General features: G+C 41.8%; 2 protein-coding genes across 5 annotated transcripts; both read right to left on the minus strand.

Moving 5' to 3' along the window:
- Window positions 1-710: 710 nt before the first annotated feature.
- LOC130406073 (B-cell receptor CD22-like) lies at window positions 711-23,299 on the minus strand. 4 transcript variants are annotated; one of them, XM_056611448.1, is made up of 11 exons: window positions 22,921-23,299; window positions 22,684-22,763; window positions 21,685-22,047; window positions 21,195-21,410; window positions 20,706-20,975; window positions 20,277-20,537; window positions 19,751-20,011; window positions 19,322-19,418; window positions 19,118-19,178; window positions 1,499-1,734; window positions 711-1,340 (listed from the first exon to the last, which is right to left on the minus strand). In XM_056611448.1, exons 2-11 carry the CDS (start codon window positions 22,736-22,738, stop codon window positions 1,310-1,312), a joined length of 1,851 nt encoding a protein of 616 aa, XP_056467423.1. In that variant the 5' UTR covers window positions 22,739-22,763; window positions 22,921-23,299; the 3' UTR covers window positions 711-1,309. The 4 variants fall into 4 exon arrangements, with proteins under 4 accessions (XP_056467423.1, XP_056467422.1, XP_056467425.1 ...); XM_056611447.1 differs by having other exon boundaries at window positions 22,684-23,299; XM_056611450.1 differs by lacking the exon at window positions 20,277-20,537 and having other exon boundaries at window positions 22,684-23,299.
- LOC130406072 (B-cell receptor CD22-like) lies at window positions 3,735-15,437 on the minus strand. The gene is made up of 10 exons (XM_056611446.1): window positions 15,319-15,437; window positions 15,080-15,159; window positions 14,083-14,448; window positions 13,650-13,886; window positions 12,760-13,029; window positions 10,968-11,228; window positions 10,445-10,705; window positions 10,055-10,154; window positions 9,922-9,982; window positions 3,735-8,980 (listed from the first exon to the last, which is right to left on the minus strand). Exons 2-10 carry the CDS (start codon window positions 15,132-15,134, stop codon window positions 8,741-8,743), a joined length of 1,851 nt encoding a protein of 616 aa, XP_056467421.1. The 5' UTR covers window positions 15,135-15,159; window positions 15,319-15,437; the 3' UTR covers window positions 3,735-8,740.
- Window positions 23,300-23,976: the final 677 nt, after the last annotated feature.

A 23,976-nucleotide genomic window follows, 5' to 3' on the forward strand; every position in this document is an offset into this window, starting at 1 on the left:
GTATCTGGCCTTCCTCCCTGGGCACATGGTTTCTGGAAGCCATCTTTCTTCTGGTGAAGAGAACAGAAAGATGAAGAAGCAACAGGAGAAATGTATGGCCAATGAGAGAGAGAGGGAGAGAGAGAGAGAGAGAGAGAGAGAGAGAGAGAGAGAGAGAGAGAGAGAGAGAGAGAGAGAGAGAGAGAGAGAGAGAGAGAGAGAGACTTATCACCTTATCCAGAGGAAGATTAGCAGGGGTATGGGGACCAGTAAGACAGCAACTGCATGAAGACACTGTGCGTACAGCTACAGTGATGATGATGGGTCTTGAGGTCAAAGATTTTAAAAGAGGTTAAAGATGTTTAAAAAAAAGGTTAAAGATATTTAAAAAGAGGATGATATGTTTATATCAGTGATACAGCAGGATAATGCATGAGGAATTTAGATGATTCATATTAATGTTAACAGGGTTATGCAGACTTTAAAGGTAAAGTGTCTAGGGTTTAGTGGTATCTAGTGGTCTAGTAATATTCAGTTGGTTATTCACCAACTGAATAACCCCCCTTTTTACTTAGTTACTTAATCTGATTGGTTGTCTGAGTTATTAGAACAATATATGGCTGTGCCCATGTATGGAAATCAAGCCAAACAAGTCACAAACCTAGAGATAAGGATGTCAGGAATGGTATCAACACATTTTAATGCCGAAACAATCGTAATATTGCATGTGTTGCAATGTTTTCTGGTTCTGCACTCCTTGGAGCTTGTACAGGCGCACTGATCACTCGTGTTGCCAGACATTTGTCGGAATCTTACGGAAAATTTTGCGTAACTTTTCATAAGATATTATCTGAAGGTTTTTTGAGACCAGCCTGCATGGTTCCAAATTTTTTAAATACGTGTTTTTATGTATAATTTAGGTCATTACTTAAACAGAAAATAGCCTGGAAGCATGAAAAACACCATAAGCAGTTTAAGTTACTCACTAAACATCATATACAATCACTGAAATAAAAAACACATTTCTCGCGAGACATGTTATCAAACGCATCTTAATTCCGAAACAAGCATTTACCACTGAGAATAAAATGAATGTCAACAAAATTTGTATACATTTGATGTGTATTTTTTGTGATAGCAGCACCCATATCGACCAACAAAGCAATGTTAGAAAGCGTTTTGTTGTGGCAAGAAAAATATAATTAGTAACTAAGCTACTAAACGATATATACAATCAATGGAAAAAGATTATGACGATAAAATACACATTTATTGCTAGAGATGTTATTAAAACCCATTTAATGCTGAATCTATATCAACACTGGGCTGTTTATTTGATGGTGGTATCTGACATCAGTTTACTGTAAATGAAAAGAAGAAGTGAAAACGAGAAAGAGAAGTTAAGAAACTCAGTAAATTGTACATGTTTATAAATGGCTTTGCCTCCACAAGCTGTCCCTTTGGAGGATGAAGTCTCAAGCCTCAAAGTTTATCTTCGAGAACTATCAAGAGTGCTTACTCAGGGACAGCCTTGGGTCTTTTAAGGTTGATGGCAGAGTAAAGGACCTGCTCTGTATGATCAGACTCTACCAGAGCACCAGCAAACCCACGAGGCACTTCCTGGTTCTTAGAGCGAGAGATGTGGATGCTGGCATAGTGAGGGTCATCCTGCTCTTCTATTGGTTCTCTCTGTGCTGCAGAAGCCGAGCGATTGGTCAGAGCTGAGACGTTGTCATACACAGGACACGGAGGAGACTGACGGGGAGAGAGGACAGAGTAGTACATTTAGAAAACTCTTTACTCTCAGTTGGCTGGTCAGAAGCTCATGCTTTTATGGTTAATTTAGAGACTGTTGGGGGTGACTAGTGCTTCCACAGTGAAGGCCGCTGTAGGTTTCCCTTTAGGACTCTTCTTCTTGAACGTATTCCTCTTTCTAATCATTGCTAGGTTTCAGTGACAGTTGAGCTTGTTCGTTCTTAAAGTGGAGAAATCAACATCTTTGTTTGCTTGGATTAGACATCACTACTTCTATCACTCTTCTTCTTATTCCAAGTCTCTCAGTTTTTCAGCTTGATCTCATCAGCCTAGATCACACAGAAAGAACAGCTGATACAGCGGTAATAAGTTGTAGGCCTACTTTTTAATCAATGCATCTCCAAACACCATACAGCAAACACATATTTTCTTGACACAGACATCGTGTACAAGCCCATAACTTATTTGTATTTGTTTCTGAGAAAACATTGTTTTACCGCGGTTGAGTATTAAAAAGAATGAATGAATGCGGGCGTGCGTGTGTGTATGTGTAAAATAATTAATGAATGGGGGCGTGCGCGTGTGCGTCCATCACACACGCAAACTAAACACGTAGGTCTGACGCATAATACGGTCCATGGCAATGTATATTAACGGGGGGACGCATGCATGTAAGGAACATAAGTCGATAACGATGATGCATACAATACTGGTAGGCTAAGAAACAATGTTTGTTAATGTATTGCGAATATCTCATCTCATCTCATCTTCGTCCGCTTATCCGGGGTCGGGTCGCGGGGGGAGCAGCTCAAGCAGGGGGCCCCAGACTTCCCTTTCCCGGGCCACATTGACCAGCTCTGACGGGGGGATCCCGAGGCGTTCCCAGGCCAGTGTTGAGATATAATCTCTCCACCTAGTCCTGGGTCTTCCCCGAGGTCTCCTCCCCACTGGACGTGCCTGAAACACCTCCCAAGGAAGGCGCCTAGTGGGCATCCTTACCAGATGCCCGAACCACCTCAGCTGACTCCTTTCTAAGTAAAGGAGCAGCGGCTCTAATCCGAGTTCCTCACAGATGGCTGAGCTTCTCACCCTATCCCTAAAGGAGACGCCAGCCACCCTTCTGAGAAAAAACTCATCTCGGCCGCTTGTACCCGCGATCTCGTCCTTTCGGTCATCACCCAACCCTGACCATAGGTGAGGATAGGAACGAAGATCAACCGGTAGATCGAGAGCTTTGCCTTGCGGCTCAGCTCTCTTTTCGTAACAACTGTGCGGTAAAGCGAACGCAATACCGCCCCTGCTGCTCCGATTCTCCGGCCAATCTCACGCTCAATAATACCCTCACTCGCGAACAAGACCCCGAGGTACTTGAACTCCTTCACTTCGGCTAAGGACTCATTTCCTACCCGGAGTAAGCAATCCACCGGTTTCCTGCTAAGAGTCATGGCCTCAGATTTAGCGGTGCTGATCCTCATCCCAGCCGCTTCACACTCGGCCGCCAGCCGATCCAGTGAGTGCTGAAGGTCACAGGCCGATGATCCAATGAGGACCACATCATCTGCAAAAAGCAGTGACGAGATCCTCAGACCACCGAACTGCAACCCCTCCCCACCACGACTACGCCTCGATATCCTGTCCATGTATATCACAAACAGGATTGGTGACAAGGCGCAGCCCTGGCGGAGACCAGCACCCCCTGAGAACGAAACTGACTGGCTGCCGAGGACGCGAACACAGCTCTCGCTTTGGGAGTACAGAGATTGGATGGCCCTGAGGGTAGACCCCCTTACCCCATACTGCCGCAGCACCTCCCACAGTTTTGCCCGGGGGACCCGGTCATACGCCTTCTCCAGATCCACAAAACACATGTAGACCGGATGGGCATACTCCCAGGCCCCCTCCAGGATCCTTGCGAGACTGAAGAGCTGGTCTGTAGTTCCTAAACCGCATTGATCCTCTTCAATCTGAGGTTCGACGATCGGCCAAACTCTCCTTTCCAGCACCTTGGAGTAGACTTTACCAGGGAGGCTGAGAAGTGTGATACCCCGGTAATTGGCACACACTCTCTGGTCCCCCTTTTTTCTACAGGGGAACGACCACCCCGGTTTGCCACTCCTTTGGCACTGTACCCGACTCCAACGCGATGTTGAATAGGCGTGTCAACCATGAAAGCCCCTCAACACCCAGAGCCTTTAGCATTTCTGGCTGGATCTCATCAATCCCTGGGGCTTTGCCACTGCGGAGATGTTTGACTACCTCAGTGACCTCCACCAGGGAAATTGACGACGAAACACCATCAACCTCGAGCTCTGCCTCCAACATAGGGCGTGTTATTCGGATTCAGGAGTTCCTCAAAGTGTTCCTTCCAACATCCGACGACCTCCTCAGTTGAGTTCAACAGAGTCCCATCCTTACTGTACACAGCTTGGATGGTTCCCCGTTTCCCCCTCCTGAGGTGCTGGATAGTCTTCCAGAAACACTTTGGTGCCGACCGAAAGTCCTTCTCCATGGCCTCTCCGAACTTCTCCCACACCCGCTGCTTAGCCTCCGACACGGCAGCAGCTGCAGCCCTTCGAGCCTGTCGGTACCCTGCAACCGAGTCAGAAGTCCTCCAGGATATCATATCCCGGAAAGGCCTCCTTCTTCAATCGGACGGCTTCCCTGACCACCGGTGTCCACCACGGTGTCCGAGGGTTACCGCCCCTTGAGGAGCCTAAGACCCTGAGGCCACAGCTAGCCACCGCAGCTTCAGCAATGGAGGCTTTGAACACCGCCCACTCCGGCTCAATGCCCCCAACCTCCACAGGAATGCCAGAAAAACTCAGCCGGAGGTGTGAGTTGAAGATACCTAGGACGGGGGCCTCCTCCAGACGTTCCCAATTCACCCACACTACTCGTTTGGGCTTACCAGGTCTATCCGGAAATTTCCCCCATTCCCTGATCCAACTCACAACCAGATGGTGGTCGGTTGACAGTTCCGCCCCTCTCTTAACCCGAGTGTCCAAAACATGCGATTGCGAATATCATTAAATAGAACCACAGCTACCGCATTCACATGTTTGTTAAGTTGTCTTTGCCGAAATGTATTTGACGACTCAGTAGCCTATTACTGAAGTTGTGGAAGGAAACGCTATTCCATGTATGAACTAGGCCATATTATTTGGCCATAAACTGAGCCATTAGAAGTTTGAAATTCATGTGGTCATGCATCTGTCTCAACGGAGACTGCAAACGCGCTGTCAAAATAACAACTCTCAGATTCAAATGCGCTCATTGCTGTTAAAGGGGATGGGAGATGGCACTCTCATTGGTTTATTGTACGTTACGCCTAAACCACACCTAGGGGTAATTAGGCTACTTCAGACCAACCCTTTGTAGATTTGCGCCGGGAGCAAGAGTCATTTATCCGCCGGTAAAATAGCATCATCGCCATAGAACCGACCACAAAGCTACTTGCGCTTGGCGCTTCTCACTTGCATTTCAGACCGTTAAAATAGGGCCCATTGTCTTGCACACAACATTCCCACTCACTCCTATCAGATTTGGGTGGTGGTGGTGGTTGCCAGAATGTTGTTTGCTGGTCACCCAAAATGGCTAATGAATCATACAATAGCATGTAGATATAACACCCATAGAGTTAAACGCTTATCCTAGGTTTTTTAACTTGGGTTAGACTTGTGCATTTCAAGATTTGACCAGGATCAATTCATAGCACTACTTTCTTGCTATATATGCCTCCTTCAGATGATCACTTGTCATCTAAATTAAGTGTGCTGTACAACTCTGAGGTTTGATCGGTGTCCCTGAAAAGAAGACGAAGAATGTTTGGAATATCAGTTACACTGGAAAGCAGAATTTAGAAGTTAAAAGTTGAATATCTAAGATAGTATCAGAAGGGAATTACTCAGGGACAGCCTTGGATAGTTGACCAGAGAGTAAACGAGTTGGTCTATCTGATCTGATTGGACAGGCAAGGCTCTTTCGGTTCTCCAACTGATCGATTTGGATGGTTGGATATTGATTGTCATCCTGCTCTTCCTTTGCTTTTCTCTGGGCTGTATAAGCCGAATGACTGGTCAGAGCTGCGGCGTTTTCAAACATAGAAGCAGGAAGTGACCGATGGGAACAGTGGATAGAAGAGTACATTTATAAAATTATAAAAGTTTCTTGTTCATTTGGTGATTTTTGGTGGTGGCTAGTGGTCCCAAAATTCAAGCTGCTGTAGGCTTCACTTCAAGACTCAAGATTCTTTAAACGTATTCCTTTTTCTAACCACTGCTAGGGGCCTCCAACAGTCGGAAAAAAAATAGATATTGATTTGCTTGGAAGGTGCTCATCATTGCTTCCAGCACTCCGTCTGGTCATTCTGCTCCCTGGCAGAAGACTGTCATTTTGTCCTCTTGATTGTGCTGAGGATCTCAACCTAGATCTCAATGTTGACATCAATAGTCTAACTTGTAGGCGTACGAGAATTTTTCCACAGAAACAGATTTGATTTTGCGGAACCCTGAAGCACTACTATCCTAAATTATAACATAGTCGTGCTTGCTGGTTCCCCCTCAAAAACGAATCTTTTGGCAAATATATTTGCATATTGGCAGAAGGTTATCAGAGTGTCAGGGCTAGATTAACAGGAACAGCTAAAACAACAACTAGAAGTTTCACATGTGGTTTTGGTAGTGACATACTTAGAAACCTGTATGTAAGGAGGCAGGGGGAAGTTTAGGTAGAGGAAACCCCACCTACAGAGGGGGAAATGCAGCTTGAGACAGATGTCAGGATGTACATCAACAACATAGTGGAAAACTTACCTGCATCATGCAAAGGAGACCCAGATAGGATGGACTTGTAATCACCAGTCTTATACAGTTAGGGTGCGTGGTTACACAGGGCAGAATAATCAGGTAGTCCACCCTCACCCCTAGACAGAATGATAATAATTAATATATGTTCTGTTTTCTTGGTTTTGGTTAAAGGATGTAACGCCACACAAGTGAGTTTGTCTCAGAGGTTTATAGTGTTGAAGATAAATGTTTCTAGTGTTGAAGATAAATGTTATACTGGATGGAGAGTGTGTTTACTCTTAATTATTAATATTCAAGGTAAACAAAATACATGCTGGTACTTCCCTTAAAGGGGGAGATGTAGTGACATACGTAGGAACCTGTATTTAAGGAGTTGGTGGAAGGTAGGGATGGACCGAATATTCGGCCACCGAAAATGTCCCTGGTCACAACGATGTCCTGATGTATCCTTCGCCTTTTTTATTATTAAAAACTCTTCGACGTTGCCTTGTTGCCCTCTATACACGTCAGTCAGTATCAACCACTCCTTGTATCATGCACCACTTACCGTGAGGGGTCGTCTGCTTTGTCGGGCCGATGAGTTGACAGGGAAAAGGACTCGAACCATAAGTTAACCTACTACAAATGTAGTCAGGTAGATTTATTTTGGTCTAATAAACAAAATATCTTTTACAATTGAGTATAGATTGAGCGAGTGCCCGTTAAGATAAGAAAAGATAAGTAAGTAAGATAAACAAGATTAAATGAGGGACAGATCTTAGCTAAACTAAACTAAATCCTAATTTAAAATGGACTCAATATCCGAGTGTTGTCCACTTATTCAGCGGCTACAAGCAGGGGCGGCCTTCCCTACAGGCGGGTTAGGCGGCCGCCTAGAGCGCCATCTAGAGGGGGAGCGCAAAATAATGCGCCCAAAAAAAAAAAAAAAAAGTCTTTCCCTCCTGGCGCATATTTTTGCACCCCTTATATATCTCCAACCAATATTTTGACGTTAAAAAAAATAAATCTAACATTAGGGTAAAATGAGCCAAAAATCGAAAACGGAAGGGGAACCTACCTCCTTGGTTTCGCCAGAACATGCTAGTACTATAAGGCGTTTGGTTAGAGTGTTTTCAAGAATCGAGAATCAAGAACGAAATCAAGAAAATGAAGAGGCAAAAGCCATCCGGGGCGCAATTTTTTCCTCCGTGGATTTTATTCTTGAATTAATGTTTGTTCATCGTTGCGATCGTTGTTGTGTTTATGTGAAATAAATGCAGTTACAGGGCAAAACAGTTTTTCAAGGTTGCAATTCGGTTTTCGTGGGGAATTAACAAACTTTTTTTTTTATTTTTTTTTATTATTATTATTATTATTCTTTTTTTTTTTTTGCGGAGGGGGGGGGGCGCCAGGAGTGAAGCTCGCCTAGAGCGCCAAATGTGCTGGGGCCGCCCCTGGCTACAAGGATAGAATTCTAAACTAAATCTAAGATAGAATGGACTCAATATCCGAGTGTTGGTCCACTTATTCAGCGGCTACGAACATAGACTCTCCAGCTAAACTAAGCTAAGGGGCTGTGGTGAGTTCCTAAGATGAAATGCTATTGCTAAGTTCCCCGGACACTGTTCAGTGTCCAGTTCTAAGAGCAGAAAAGCAGAGGAAAGTGGATCACACGGCCCCCACCCTAAGAAGATGATCAGCTCTCTCTCTCTCTCTGTGTCTCTAACACTATCCTCTTAGGCAGAGGCCCGCATTCGTCTACGCCCAAAAGAGGTGGGGGTCCGATGTGATCTAGCAGTCTGATTTTCCACACATTTTCTCAACAAATGTTCAGCCATCATAGGTTTACAATATGGTTGTGTTCCTTTTAGGATCACACGCTATAGTCGACGTATGTCGGTCATATCATGGGGCCTACAGAGACACGCGTTCCTTTGTATACCTCACAGTGGCCCCCTCATGCAGCCCATGTCTCCCTCGTTCATGCGCTGTTTACCAGTGATAGCATTTTGAAGACACAGACATCTCGAGTGCTTCTTATTTTCTACATAATAAGATATATTAAGGTATATGTTTATAAGATACCCAAGATTGATGTAAGATATAAAAGGCACGTACATTTCTACATACTAAGATTTATGAGGCACACATATTTTCACATAAAAGGATATATAAGCCTTTGCCTCCATAAACTGTCCGTTGGGATGAACTATCAGGAGTGCTTACTCAGGGACAGCCTTGGGTCTTTTAAGGTTGATGGCAGAGTAAAGGACCTGCTCTGTATGATCAGACTTTACCAGAGCACCAGCAAACCCACGAGGAACTTCCTGGTTCTTAGAGCGAGAGAAGTGGATGCTGGGATAGTGAGGGTCATCCTGCTCTTCTATTGAGTCTCTCCGTGCTGCAGAAGCTGAGCGATTGGTCAGAGCTGGGACGTTGTCATACACAGGACACGGAGGAGACTGACGGGGAGAGAGGACAGAGTAGTTTAGAAAACTCTTTACTCTCAAATGGCTGTTCAGAAGCTCATGTTTTTATGGTTCATTTAGAGACTGTTGGGGGTGACTAGTGCTTTCACAGTGCAGGACACTGTAGGTTTCACTTTAGGACTCTTCTGCGTGAACATATTCCTCTTTCTAATCATTGCTAGGTTTCAGTGACAGTTGAGTTTGTAGGAAGTTGAAAAATTGACATCTTTATTTGCTTGTATCATTACTACTTCTATCACCCAGTCTTCTCATTCTGCTCAATGGCAGAAGTCTCTCAGTTTGTCCCCTTGATATCAGCCTAGATCCCACCCTATATCTAACTCTTGATCTCACAATAAAGGAACCTGGAAAAGTTGGCCTAAATAGTCCAACTTGTCTGGGATTTCGGTACTCGTAAAGTTATTTTTGCTATGATTGATTTGACCATGGATATCAGCAATGGGCTAGCCCACAATTGATTTTGCCACATAATGTCAGCTACAGCTGTATGGGTAGTCAACAAATTTAATGATAAATTAGAAATGTAACAATAAGTTAACAAATGTTGATGCTATTTAATTATTACATTGCGTGAATAGACATGACTAAACATAACGTGAATAGAACTTTGATAAATAACCTCGTCCATGAACACGTTTCTATCTAAGAGTCACGTTAGTATTATAAAAAAGCATTCATGTGATTTTATTTGATTCCCCTTGCGTGATGGTTCCCCTTTAAAGCGAATCTCTTGGGCATTGTATCTGCATATTGTCATAAAAGTCAAGTAGCAAAAGGGCTAGGAGTAACAGAAACGGCTGAAGCAACAACTGCGAGTACATGAGATTTTGGGGCTCGGGGTATTTCCACTACCCAGCAACGGATAGTGGAAGGAGTAAAGGAGTCATAGTAACAAATAGCTTCCTGTGTCTCACCTCCTGCCTGGTATCTGGCCTTCCTCCCTGGTCAGGTGCCTTCCTAGAAGCCTTCTTTCTTCTGGGGAAGAGAATAGAGCGATAAGAAGTTCATATCAAATTATTGTGGAGAGATAGAGAGAGAATATCTCACCTCATCCAGAGGAAGATGACGAGGAGCATGGTGGCCAGTAAAACAGCTACAGTTCCTGCTGCCACAGTTGTAGGCCCTGATGATGGTGACGATGGAGTGGCTGAAACACAGTGATTTAACACTTGATTCATGTGAAAGATGAAATACTGTCCATGTATATATTACAGCCTAAATGTGACAGATCTCCAATTGATAAAAATGGATACTCTTACTCTAGAGTACACTGGGTATACAAATAACTAGGCTGCTCGTACAGCACCAAAGTTAATAAAAGTGGCAACACATAATTTAAGCCAATCACAAATTGAATAGAGCCGTTGCATGAGTCTGTGTCTTACCATCGATGGTGCTGGTACTCAGCACAATGTGCTATTTTAAAGAAACAATTACCTGTCACATTAAGAAACATCAAAGTTGAATTCTGAAGTCCAATTGCATTACGAGCTTCACAGTAATAATTTCCTCCAAGCTCAGTTGTGATGTTACTGATGGTGTAGTTCTCTCCTAGTTCCTCCACTGAGCCTCCATGTTCCCTGAACCAGGTGTAGTCAGCTGCTGGGTTGGCATCACTGCTGCAGCTCAGAGTCACTGAACCACCCTCCTTTATTTCACCAGAGGGTCTCACGCTCACTGAGGGGGTCTTTGGAGCATCTGTCATAAACACATTGATATATATTTACATCCTAAAGATAAGAAACCACACATGCACATAACTGCAATGTCAGTGGGAACAGAATGCTGTTTTGAATAATAAAATGTCACTGTGACTCCTAGTTTACCAGGCATATAGAAATACATGAATAGCAGCTTAACATTATTGCAAGAAGGTATATAGCAAATATTTTGACATATTAGACGGTACAAATTTGTATTATTATTATTTAACTTTTTATTATTATCGTTTTCCACTTACACAGGACATCTATGAAAACCGAGTTGGAGCCCAGATATCCATATTGGTTCTCTGCGTGGCAGCGGTACGTTCCCCTGTCTTTAGAGCTGACTGGGTCCAAGGTATAAGGTCGCCTTGGTTCCCAGTGCAGAGGTTGGTTGTCCCTGAACCAGGTGTGGTCAGCTGCTGGGTTGGCATCACTGCTGCAGTTCAGAGTCACTGAACCTCCCTCCATTATTTCACCAGGGGGTCTCACGCTCACTGAGGGGGTCTTTGGAGCGTCTGTCATATACACAATGATATATATTTACATTCTAAAGATAAGAAACCATGTACATAACTACAATGTCAGTGGGATAAAGAATTATTTTTCAAATAATAAAATACCACTGTGGGTCCTATCTTGCATCCGCCGCAATTGACTTAATCACTGGCGCATGTGTCGTCGCTAGTTTGCAGCTGGCGCAGAGCGTTCTTTTCCCTCCTGCGCCACGCGTCGGTAAATCAGGGAATGATCTTGCGCCCCAAGGGGCGGTTCGGCGAAAGGAGGGGGCGCAAACGTTCCCTGGTGCTATTTTGCAGTTTCAGAAACCGCTTGCGCCACAAACCAGGACATACCTGGTTTAAAGTCAGTGGCGCGTTGTTCAGATGCTATTTTAAGGGCGCATGTATAATGTTGCTTGTGCACCTCGCGCATACACTTTGCTTCTGTCATCTACCTAGCCACACATTCTTGGTAAATTATTTGGGAAAGAACAGCTGATACAGCGGTAATAATTTGTACTTTCCAATCAATGCAACTGCAAACACCGTACAGCAAACACATATTTTCTTGACACAGACATCGTGTACATGCCCATAACTATTAGGATTGATAAGTATTTGATCATGAGAAAACATTGTTTTACCGCGAGTGAGTGTTAAAAAGAATGAATGAATGCGGGCGTGTGTGTGTGTGTAAAAGAATTAATGAATGCGGGCACGCGTGTGTGCGTCCATCTGTTTAAACACACGCAAACTAAACACGTAACGCATAATACAGTCCATGGCAATGTATATTAATTGCATGTAAGGAACATAAGTCGATAACGATGATGCATACAATACTGATAAGAGACGATGTTTATAATGTATTTCGTATATCATTAAATGGAACCACAGTTACCGCAGATCATATATATTTGTTTCTTTGATTTGAACAGATTTCCTATCTAGTTTCACTTCCTCTATTTGTGTATTTGTTTGTGTGGTTGAAAGTCCAAATTCCTTGTTAATAAATTATTTTACTTTACCCAAAATTGATATTGCCTCCCCTTTCCCTAGCGAGGGACGTAGCAATTATTATTTAAAATTTTATTTTTAGTATCATTGTTTTCTTCACACACTGGACATCTATGAAAAACCGAGTTGGAGCCGAGATATCTATAATGGTTCTCTGCTTGGCAGCGGTACGTTCCCCTGTCTTTAGAGCTGACTGGGTCCAAGGTATAAGGTCGCCTTGGTTCCCAGAGCAGAGGTTGGTTGTCCCTGAACCAGGTGTAGTCAGCTGCTGGGTTGGCATCACTGCTGCAGCTCAGAGTCACTGAACCGTCCTCCTTTATTTCACCAGGCGGTCGTGATATCACAAATGTGTGTTTAGGCCCATCTTGAGGTACATCAAACATGATGTACATTGATATGAATGATGTAAAGAGGACATTTGAGGAGTTAAGGGAATGCAGGATGAATTGAGATGATTCATCTTAATGTTGACATGGTTAGATAAACTTTAACATCTGTGTTATGATGTTATTCTGTGTGTTCTTTTACTCACATTTCACATCAATAGAGAATGGGGAGGAAGTTTTTGTCCCTAGGTCATTCTCAGCTGTGCAGAGATATTGTCCAGAGTCTGAAGACTGGATGGGATGAAAGGAAAGCTGTTGTCCTTGGACACTGTGTCCGGGGGGATGACCTGTAGTAACCTTGGACCAGGTGTACTTTGCTACTGGGTTGGCCTCGCTGGTGCAGGTCAGATTCACTGAACTGCCCTCCTTTATTACACCAGGGGGAGTCCCTCCCACTGAGGGGGTCTCTGGAGCGTCTGTTGACAGTTATATCACATTAGTTATAAAACTAATTGTATTAATAACATTAAGTCAAGTATGTACCCAAGTATAAAAAATAAAGCATGAGGAAGTTAGTCTAGTGTCATGAACATTTTCAAAGCCTTGTATTGAATCCAGTTTATCTTTGAAGCTTGCCGGTTGTCATTGCACGTGGATCATTATGGACTGGCTGCGATCATAATGTCAACAAATAATACAAATATTTAAGAAGCAGTCCATAACCACTGGACAGCTATTTTCTGTAGCATCTTCTAAAATTAGAATGGAAGGACATCTATGCAGTCGGTTATCTTTATTATTTGCCCCTTTGTTAGCTTCAAGCTTTGGCTGTGAACCCTCTGGTGTCCTATACGAGGGGAACTTTTTTTTTTCAAACCTAGTCCTTATCTTGCTTTACATACGAACGGAATCATAAACAAGTAGTGTATGATTCTGTTCCTCTCAAATCTTAGTACCAGTAGTACCAGTAGCCTACCCTGTACTACTGGTAGGCCTACCCTGAGGCTGAGGACTGCTTCAACATGGACAAAAGATGTTCATTCATACTAAAACTAAAACTACCATTATGTTTGTCAGTGCACTGTGGAGTTCTTACACACTGATGGAGAGGGGAGATGTTTGAAACCTGTAGCAGCACATGAAACCCTGTATTCAGAGTTAATGTAGAACCGATAGGACAATCCTTGACGTCGTTGTTGAATTTCATTCCTGTACCAGTTAGTGTACATACTGTACGTACGATAACCAGTTAAATTACACATTCTGTGGCATTCCAGCTCTAACCAGTTCTGACTGGTAGGCCTAGGAAGAATGATCACTTCCATCCGGTGATCTGGTTCAGGGAAGAAATTACACAAAAATGAATAATAAAAAAAAGAATACTGATTAATTAAAAAAATAAAAAGGCACACATGCACAGACGTACACACTCACACAGACATACACACACACAAACACACGCACACACACACACACAAAAACACACACACACACACAGTTGAATAGATTCATTAGTAATCAATGTTTACCTGTCACAGATAACTTCACTCCAGGGAGACCACTTAATGCCCCTCCATTGTTTGTTGTAATCCTAAACTTGTATTCAGCAGAGTCACTCTGTCTCAGGTCTTTGATTATCAGTTCACACGTTCCAGTACAGCTGGAATACCTGTAACAGCTGTGCCTAAAACAGCTGTATTCAACACGACCTGTGTAGTCTGTATCATCTTTCAGATCAACTGGCTCATTGTGTTTATTAGTAAACCACAGTATTTTCTCCACTGTATTTGCGTAAGGGTATTTATAATTGCAGCGGATTTCAACTGTTGATCCTCTCAAAGCGCAGATATTACTTGATGGGTAAGTAAATGCCCAGTCATCATTACCCTGTAATGCTGTAAAAAGATAAACACATCCCCTTGACAATGATGTTTCAGATGAAATGCATGATCACAAGGTACATATGAGATGGAGGCTTGGTGCAGCTTCAACTAGAGATACATGCTGAACACTGAGCTGTCAGAGAAACGTCCAAGAACAACATGGTCACCAACAATATGCAGCTAGTGAAAAGCTAGTGATACACCTAGTGATGAATGCAGTGAGACAGCTATTGATTAACCAGCTACAGCATGGATACATCGTCCTACATCTCATCAAGGGATTGAGTGCACAAACACACACAATACAAGGCAGGAGACCAATCTTGGCTTCTAACGATAAGTTCACAGACTCAACTTAAGTCTGTTGCACTTTAAATAGGAACTAAGTTAACCCATCAATGTTGTACTGAATTCTGAGTTGCCTGGTAATCAGGAAATGGTCAAGAAGCCTGTTTAAAATCTCCAATGCAACGCTACAATATTCAGTAAAACAGAACATATTTGTTATTTAAAACAGGTCAATACTCTAGATGTCATTAGATAAATTCACAACATATTGTTTCACCCTCTCTTCATTCGGGTTGCTTGTCATGTTACCCTTTGAAACAGATCAACTTAATGTTCACAACATAAATGTACAAACCTGGTACTGACAGAAGGAAAGCTACAAAGCCTGTTGCAGCTGTTCTAAGATTCATAGTTTGTTTCTCTCAGGGCGTTGTTCTACAGATATAAACAAAATATGTATTAATTTTAACTCACATAGGAGTCCTATGTCTATTCTTTGTATTCATTTTAAAACATGAATTGGTTATTGTGCTTGATATAGGAATGTTACTTTCTTAAGTAAACCAGAATAATTCAAGTAAAAAATATTCTTACTGTTAAGGAGGTAGCTTGTGTGACGTCTTTGCCTGCAGTTTAAGATAATAACTCGAACAAATGTGTTCAAGCTCTTCCTTCCATTTTACACAGTTAATATGAACTGCATGAATACCATGCACTACTGGGCCTCAGAGACAAATGCAAAGTAGAAAGAGGATATTCACCCAGACCACCTTAAACAGGCAGTGCAGTTTATCAGCTACCCTGAAAATAACTTGGCGTCACCTACAGTTGACCAGCGGGAAGCATATATAGCATTTTGATGTATAATATAGTCATATTATATAGGATATAGATGTAGAATATAGAATAAAGATATAAACTAGATATAGGATAACGTTTGACGTAGAATAAAGATACAGAATATATAGAATATAGATATAAAATGTAGAGGTAAAATAAAGAATATAGGGGTTGAATATCGTATATTTTGATTATATATAGTTGTTAAATATGTATAAAGCTGAGATGATATAGATATATATTATAGAAATAGAATATATACAGAGTTTGAATAGCCTACTACATAAAATGCGTCAATGTGATTATATACTGCCACATAGTGGTGAAAGTTGTGATCTGCATTACTTTGCAAACATTTGGAATGTATTCATCATCAACACGTTTATTTTTTAAATGTACTAAAATACATGAACCCTCAATGGAGAACTTGAACAGGATACTGAGTATTTCTGTGCCCTTAAAAAAGACTGCCGGAGTCCAAAATACACATTCTTCCTGATATATATTTATTCAACAAGATTCAGATTCGTACACATAAACGATTGCTATATTGAGCAAAATAGAGAGGTTGAAATCCATCAGAGCTGTACAATTTCAATATCAGAAAAAACAGACAAATCTGTGGAAAGCGTTGGCCATGTTGGTCAGTTGGGTGGGTAAACCTTCTAGAATCATTGGGGCTTTGTGGACACAATGGATATTTATTCTTAAGGCTACGTAAATGGTTGTCTGGATCCATCCGCAGGCAGTCCTTCACGATGATATATCCCTCCCAGGAAGGAGACTCGCACTTCTCCGCCTCGATGTACAAGGAGTTGTCCAGGAGGCGGCGGAGAACCGACCGGACGTGGGTGACGTGCTCCTCAAGATTGCGGGAAAAAATCTTGATGTCGTCCAGGTACACAAAGACAAACTTATTTAACATGTCCTGCATTATTTAACATATCATCGTGAAGGACTGCCTGCGGATGGATCCAGACAAGGTCTCTGCTGTGACCTCCTGGCCTGCCCCAGCAACACGGAAGCAGCGGCAGTGTGCTGTAGGGTTTGCCAACTTCTATCGGCGGTTTATCCGAGGCTTTGGTTCCATCGCCTCCCCCCTCTCGGCCCTCACCTCACCCAAGATCCCCTCCCGCTGGTCTGACAAGGCACAAGACTCCTTCAACACCCTCAAGACTCGCTTCACCACTGCCCCGTCAGTTCCTAGTGGAGGTGGACGCATCCGGTGTGGGAGTAGGGGCTGTCCTTTCCCAGCGTCGGTCTTCCGGAGGGAGTCTTGCAGCCTAGTTGAGGCTTCCATCAGCCAGTCTTCTAGTGGTCTAGTAATATTCAGTTGGTTATTCACCAACTGAAAAACCCCCCTTTACTTAGTTACTTAATCTGATTGGTTGTCTGAATTATTAGAACAATATATGGCTGTGCCTATGTTTGGAAATCAAGCCAAACCAGTCACAAACCTAGAGATTAGGAAATCAGGAATGGTATCAACACATTTTAATGCCGAAACAATCGTAATATTGCATGTGTTGCAATGGTTTCTGGTTCTGCACTCCTTGGGGCTTGTACAGGCGCACTGATCCCTCATGCTGCCAGACATTTGTCGGCATCTCACGGAAAATGTTGCATAGCTTTTCATAAAATATCATATGAACGTTTTTTGAGACCAGCCTGCATGGTTCCAAATTTTTTAAATACGTGTTTTCATGTATAATTTAGGTTATTACTAAAACAGAAAATAGCCTGGAAGCATGAAAAACACCATAAGCAGTTTAACTTACTCACTAAACATCATATACAAGCACTGAAAGAAGATTATGATAATAAAAAGCACATTTCTCGCGAGACATGTTGTCAAACACACTTTAATGCCGAAACGTAATACTACATTTTCCACTGAGAATAAAATAAATGTCAACCATGTTTGGTTATCAGTGATAGCAGCTCCCACATCATCCAACAAAGCAATTATGATAGCAAGCGTTTTTTTTCTGACGAGAAGAATATTCTAAGTAACTAACAAACAAAACAAACTATACAAATGCTGAACAAAGATTATGACAATAACATACAATTGTTTTGCTAGAAATTCTATTAAAACCCATTTAAAGCTGAATCTATATAAAAATAATGTATTTTCTGGGACATATATTTGATGGTGGTATACAACTCTGACATCAGTTTACTATCGCTGAAAAGTTAACAAAAGATAAAGAGAAGTTAAGCAACTCTAAAAATTATACACGGTTTATAAATGACTTGATGAGGAAGTCTCAAGCCACAAAGTTCATTTTGGAGAACTATCAAGAGTGCTTACTCAGGGACAGCCTTGGGTCTTTTAAGGTTGATGGCAGAGTAAAGGACCTGCTCTGTATGATCAGACTCCACCAGAGCACCAGCAAACCCACGAGGCACTTCCTGGTTCTTAGAGCGAGAGATGTGGATGCTGGCATAGGGAGGGTCATCCTGCTCTTCTATTGGTTCTCTCTGTGCTGCAGAAGCCGAGCGATTGGTCAGAGCTTAAAGGTTGTCGTACACCGGACACGGAAGAGACTGACGGGGAGAGAGGACAGAGTAGTACATTTAGAAAACACTTTACTCTCAAATGGCTGTTCAGAAGCTCATGTTTTTATGGTTAATTTAGGGCCCGTTGGGGGTGACAAGTGCTTCCACAGTGAAGGACGCTGTAGGTTTTACTTTAGAACTCTTCTTCTTGAACATATTCCTCTTTCTAATCATTGATAGGTTTCAGTGACAGTTGACCTTGTAGGATTGTTCTTAAACGTGGAAAATTGACATCTTTGTTTGCTTGGATTCAAAACTTCAGTATTGGATTAGACATCCATACTTCCATCAGTATTGGATTAGACATCAATACTTCCATCCCTCTGTCTTCTCATCCTGCTCACTGGCAGAAGTCACTCAGTTTGTCAGCTTGTTCTCAGCCTAGATCACACTCTCTATCTCAATTTTGATCTCACAAAAGAAGAAACGTGAAAAAGTTGCCTCAATGGTCCAACTTGTCTGGGATTTCGGTACTCGTGAAGTTATTTTTGGTATAATTGATATGACCACAGATATCAGCAATGGGCTAGCCCACAATTGAATTTGCCCCATAACGTCAGCCACAGCTGTATGGGTATTCAACTTATTAAATGATAAGATAGAAATGCAACAATAAGTTAACAAATGTTGATCCTATTTCATTAGAATGAAATAAACGTGAATAGAAGTGACTAAACATAACGTGTATATAACCTTAATACATAACCTCGTCCATGAAAACTTTTCTATCTAAGCATCACTTTAGTATTATAAAAAATAATTTATGCTATTTGATTTGGTTCCCCTTTTGTGATGGTTCCCCTCTAAAGCTAATCTCTATGGTATTGTATCTGCATATTGTCATAAAGGTCTCGTAGCCAAAGGGCTAGGAGTTACAGAAACGGCAACCAGTGCAAGTACATGAGATTCTAGAGGCATGGGCTCGGGGTATATCCACCACACTAGTCGGTAGTGGAAGGAGTAAAGAAAGAAATAGCTTGCTGTCTCTCACCTCCTCCCTGGTATCTGGCCTTCCTCCCTGGCCACCTGCTTTCCTAGAAGCCGTCTTTCTTCTGGGGAAGAGAACAGAGAGATGAGAGAAGAGAAGAGAGAAGAGAAGAGAGAACAGAGAAGAAGAAGAATTATTGTTGTTGTTGTTGTTGTTGTTGTTGTTGTGGTTGTTGTTGTTGTTGTTGAGAGAGAGAGAATATCTCACCTCATCCAGAGGAAGATGAGGAGGAGTATGGTGGCCAGTAAAACAGCAACAGTACCTCTAACCACAGTTATTGTAGTCACTGACGATGATGATGTGGCTGAAACACAGTAATTTAACATTTGATTCATGTGAAGGATCAAATAATGTCCATATATATTACATTTACATTTGTCTAAATGTAACAGATCGACAATTGATGAAAAAAGATTATGGATTCTCTTACTCAAGAGTATTCTTACTCTATAAAACTTGGACACATCTATAACTGGGGGGCTCGTACAGCACCAATGTTAATAAAAGTGGCAGCACATTATTTAAGCCAATCACAAATTGAATAGAGCCGTTGCATGAGTCTGTCAATGGGGTTAGTACTCATTATTCAAGTGTTTGGTCTGACTTTAAACAATGTTATTTTAGAGGAACAATTACCCGTCACATTGAGGAACATCAAAGTTGAATTCTGAAGTCCAACTGCATTACGAGCTTCACAGTAATAATTTCCTCCAAGCTCAGTTGTGATGTTACTGATGGTGTAGTTCTCTCCTAATTCTTCCACTGAGCCTCCATGTTCCCTGAACCAGGTGTAGTCAGCTGCTGGGTTGGCATCACTGCTGCAGCTCAGAGTCACTGAACCTCCCTCCTTTATTTCACCAGGGGGTCTCACGCTCACTGAGGGGGTCTTTGGAGCGTCTGTCATAAGCACAATGATATATATTCACATCCTAAAGATAAGAAGCCATGTACACAACTACAATGTCAGTGGGATACAAAATGCTGTTTCAAATAATAAAATCTCTCTGTGAATAATAGTTTACCAATCATAAGCAATACATGAACAGCAGCTTGACAATTTTGCAAGACGGTATATAGCAAATATGTTGACATATTAGACGGTACAGATTTGTATGATTACTATTTAACTTTAAGTTTTTTGCTACTATCGTTTTCCACTCACACAGGACATCGATGAAAACCGAGTTGGAGCCCAGATATCCATATTGGTTCTCTGCTTGGCAGTGGTACGTTCCCCTGTCTTTAGAGCGGACTGGGTCCAAGGTATAAGGTCGCCTTGGTTCCCAGAGCAGAGGTTGGTTGTCCCTGAACCAGGTGTAGTCAGCTGCTGGGTTGGCATCACTGCTGCAGCTCAGAGTCACTGAACCTCCCTCCATTGTCTCACCAGGGGGACTTGGTATCACAGAAGTGTTTTTAGGCCCATCTAGAGGTACATCAAACATGATGTACATTGATATGAATGATATAAAGAGGACATTTGAGGAGTTAAGGGAATGCAGGATGAATTGAGATGATTCATCTTAATGTTGACATGGTTGTACAAACTTCAACATCTGTGTTATGATGTTATTCTGTGTGTTCTTTTACTCACATTTCACATCAATAGAGAATGAGGATGAAGTTTCTGTCCCTAGTTCATTCTCAGCTGTGCAGAGATACTGTCCAGAGTCTGAAGACTGGATGGGATGAAAGGAAAGCTGTTGTCCTTGGACACTGTGTCCGGGGGGATGACCTGTAGTAACCTTGGACCAGGTGTACTTTGCTACTGGGTTGGCCTCGCTGGTGCAGGTCAGATTCACTGAACTGCCCTCCTTTATTACACCAGGGGGAGTCCATCCCACTGAGGGGGTCTCTGGAGCGTCTGTTGACAGTTATATTTCATTAGTTATTAAACAAATGTTATTATTAACAAATGGTACCAGTAGTGCCAGAAGCCTACCCTGTACTACTGGTAGGCCTACCCTGAGGCTGAAGCCTGCTTCAACATGGACGATAGTTCTTCATTCATACTTAAACTACATGTACTTTGTTACACTAAAGACCCATTACGTCTAGCCTCGGTGTACTGTGGCGCTCTTACACACTGATGGAGAGGGGAGATGTTCGGATCCTTGAACAGCACATGAAGTCCTGTATTCAGAGTTAATGTTGAACCAGGTGAACCTTCCTTGATGTCGTTGAGTTCCATCCCTGTACCAGATGTAGCCATCATAACCAGCAGGATGACACATACTGTGACATTCCAGCTGTACCCTGTTAGGACTGGAAGGAGGAATGACCACTTTCACCTGGAGATCTGGGCCAGGGAAGAAATTACACAAAATGAATAAAAAAAATAATACTGTTTAAACAGAAAAAAAAAAGGAGGTGCATACGCAGACATGCAAACACGCACACATGCACACACACACACACACACACACACACACACACACACATGCACACACACACACACACACACACACACACACACACACACACACACACACACACACACACACACACACACACACACACACACACACACACACACACACAGTTGGATAGATTCATTAGTAATCAATGTTTACCTGTCACAGATAACTTCACTCCAGGGAGACCACTATATGCCCCTCCATGGTTTGTTGTAATCCTAAACTTGTATTCAGCAGAGTCACTCAGTGTCAGGCCTCTGATCCTCAGTGTACACGTTCCAGTACAGCTGTAATACCGACACCTGTGCTCTGGAAAGCTGTATTCAACACGACCTGTATAGTCTGTATCATCTTTCAGATCAACTGGCTCATCGTGTTTATTAGTAAACCACTGTATTTTCTCCACTGCATGTCCTTTAGGGTATTTATAATTGCAGCGGATTTCAACTGTTGATCCTCTCAAAGCGCAGATATTACTTGATGGGTAAGTAAATGCCCAGTCATCATTACCCTGTAATGCTGTAAAAAGATAAACACATCCCCTTGACAATGATGTTTCAGATGAAATGCATGATCACAAGGTACATATGAGATGGAGGCTAGGTGCAGCTTCAACTAGAGATACATGCTGAACACTGAGCTGTCAGAGAAACGTCCAAGAACAACATGGTCACCAACAATATGCAGCTAGTGAAAAGCTAGTGATACACCTAGTGATGAATGCAGTGAGACAGCTATTGATAAACCAGCTACAGCATGGAGACATCATCCTACATCTCATCAAGGGATTGAGTGCACAAACACACACAATACAAGGCAGGAGACCAATCTTGGCTTCTAACAATAAGTTCACAGACTCAACTTAAGACTACTGAACTTTAAATAGGGACTAGTAAAAGTTAACCCATCAATGTTGTACTGAATTCTGAGTTGCCTGGTAATCAGGAAATGGTCAAGAAGCCTGTTTAAAATCTCAAATGCAACGCTACAATATTCAGTAAAACAGAACATATTTGTTATTTAAAACAGGTCAATGCTCTAGATGTCACTAGATAAATTCACAACATGTTGTTTCACCCTATCTTTATTCGGGTTGCTTGTCATGTTACCCTTTCAAACAGACCAACTTAATGTTCAAAACGTAAATGTACAAACCTGGTACTGACAGAAGGAAAGCTACAAAGCCTGTTGCAGCTGTTCTAAGATTCATAGTCTGTTTCTCTCAGGGCGTTGTTCTACAGATATAAACAAAATATGTATTCATTTTAACGAACAAGAGTCCTATGTCTATTCTTTGTATTCATTTTAAAACATTAATTGGTTATTGTGCTTGATATAGGAATGTTACTTTCTTAAGTAAACCAGTATAATTCAAGTAAAAAATATTCTTACTGTAGAGGAGGTAGCTGGTGTGACGGATAAAGTCTGTGGAAACGTCTTTGCCTGCAGTTTAAGATAATAACTCGAACAAATGTGTTCAAGCTCTTCCTTCCACTTTACACAGTTAATATGAACTGCATGAATACCATGCACTACTGGGCCTCAGAGACAAATGCAAAGTAGAAAGAGGATATTCACCCAGACCACGTTAAACAGGCAGTGCAGTTTATCAGCTACCCTGAAAATAACTTGGGGTCACCTACAGTTGACCAGCGGGAAGCATATATAGCATTTTGATGTATAATATAGTCATACTATGTAGGATATAGATGTAGAATATAGATATAGAATAAAGATAAAACTAGATATAGGATAACGTTTGACGTAGAATAAAGATACAGAATATATAGAATATAGATATAAAATATAGAGGTAAAATAAAGAATATAGGGGTTGAATATCATATATTTTGATTATATATAGTTGTTAAATATACATAAAGCTGAGATAATATAGATATATATTATAGAAATATAATACATACAGTTTGAATAGCCTACTCCATAAAATGCGTCAATGTGATTATCTACTGCCACATAGTGGTGAAAGTTGTGATCTGCATTACTTTACAAACATTTGGAATGTATTCATCATCAACACGTTTATTTTTTAAATGTAGCCTACTAAAATACATGAACCCTCAATGGAGAACTTGAACAGGATACTGAGTATTTCTGTGCCCTTAAAAAAGACTGCCGGAGGAGTCCAAAATTCACATTCTTCCTGATATATATTTATTCAACAAGATTCAGATTCATACACATAAACGATTGCTATATTGAGCAAAATAGAGAGGTTGAAATCCATCAGAGCTGTAAAATTTCAATATCAGAAAAAACTAATCTGTGGAAAGCGTTGGCCATGTTGGTCAGTTGGGCGGGTAAACCTTCTAGAATCATTAGGGCTTTGTGGACACAATGAATATTTATTCTTAAGGCTACGTAAATGGTTTGCCGAACTACTTCAAAATAGAAATAGATGCATTGAGTTGCCATGGTTTTTTCGAAG

The sequence above is a fragment of the Gadus chalcogrammus genome, chromosome 16, assembly GCF_026213295.1.
Source record: "Gadus chalcogrammus isolate NIFS_2021 chromosome 16, NIFS_Gcha_1.0, whole genome shotgun sequence".
Taxonomy (NCBI): Eukaryota; Metazoa; Chordata; class Actinopteri; order Gadiformes; family Gadidae; genus Gadus; species Gadus chalcogrammus.

Excerpts from the sequence above, each read along its gene's own strand:
- LOC130406072 (XM_056611446.1), bottom strand. The coding sequence starts at position 15,134 with ATGAATCTTAGAACAGCTGCAACAGGCTTTGTAGCTTTCCTTCTGTCA. Across the intron at positions 13,887-14,082 it reads AGTGAAGTTATCTGTGACAG|ATCACCGGATGGAAGTGATC; the intron begins GTAAACATTGAT and ends TCCCTGAACCAG. Across the intron at positions 13,030-13,649 it reads TCTCCCCTCTCCATCAGTGT|ACGCTCCAGAGACCCCCTCA; the intron begins GTAAGAACTCCA and ends AACTGTCAACAG.
- LOC130406073 (XM_056611448.1), bottom strand. The coding sequence starts at position 22,738 with ATGAATCTTAGAACAGCTGCAACAGGCTTTGTAGCTTTCCTTCTGTCA. Across the intron at positions 19,419-19,750 it reads GATGTTCCTCAATGTGACGG|CCACATCATCATCGTCAGTG; the intron begins GTAATTGTTCCT and ends ACTGTGTTTCAG. Across the intron at positions 1,735-19,117 it reads GGCCAGATACCAGGGAGGAG|TCTCCTCCGTGTCCTGTGTA; the intron begins GTGAGAGACAGC and ends TCTCCCCGTCAG.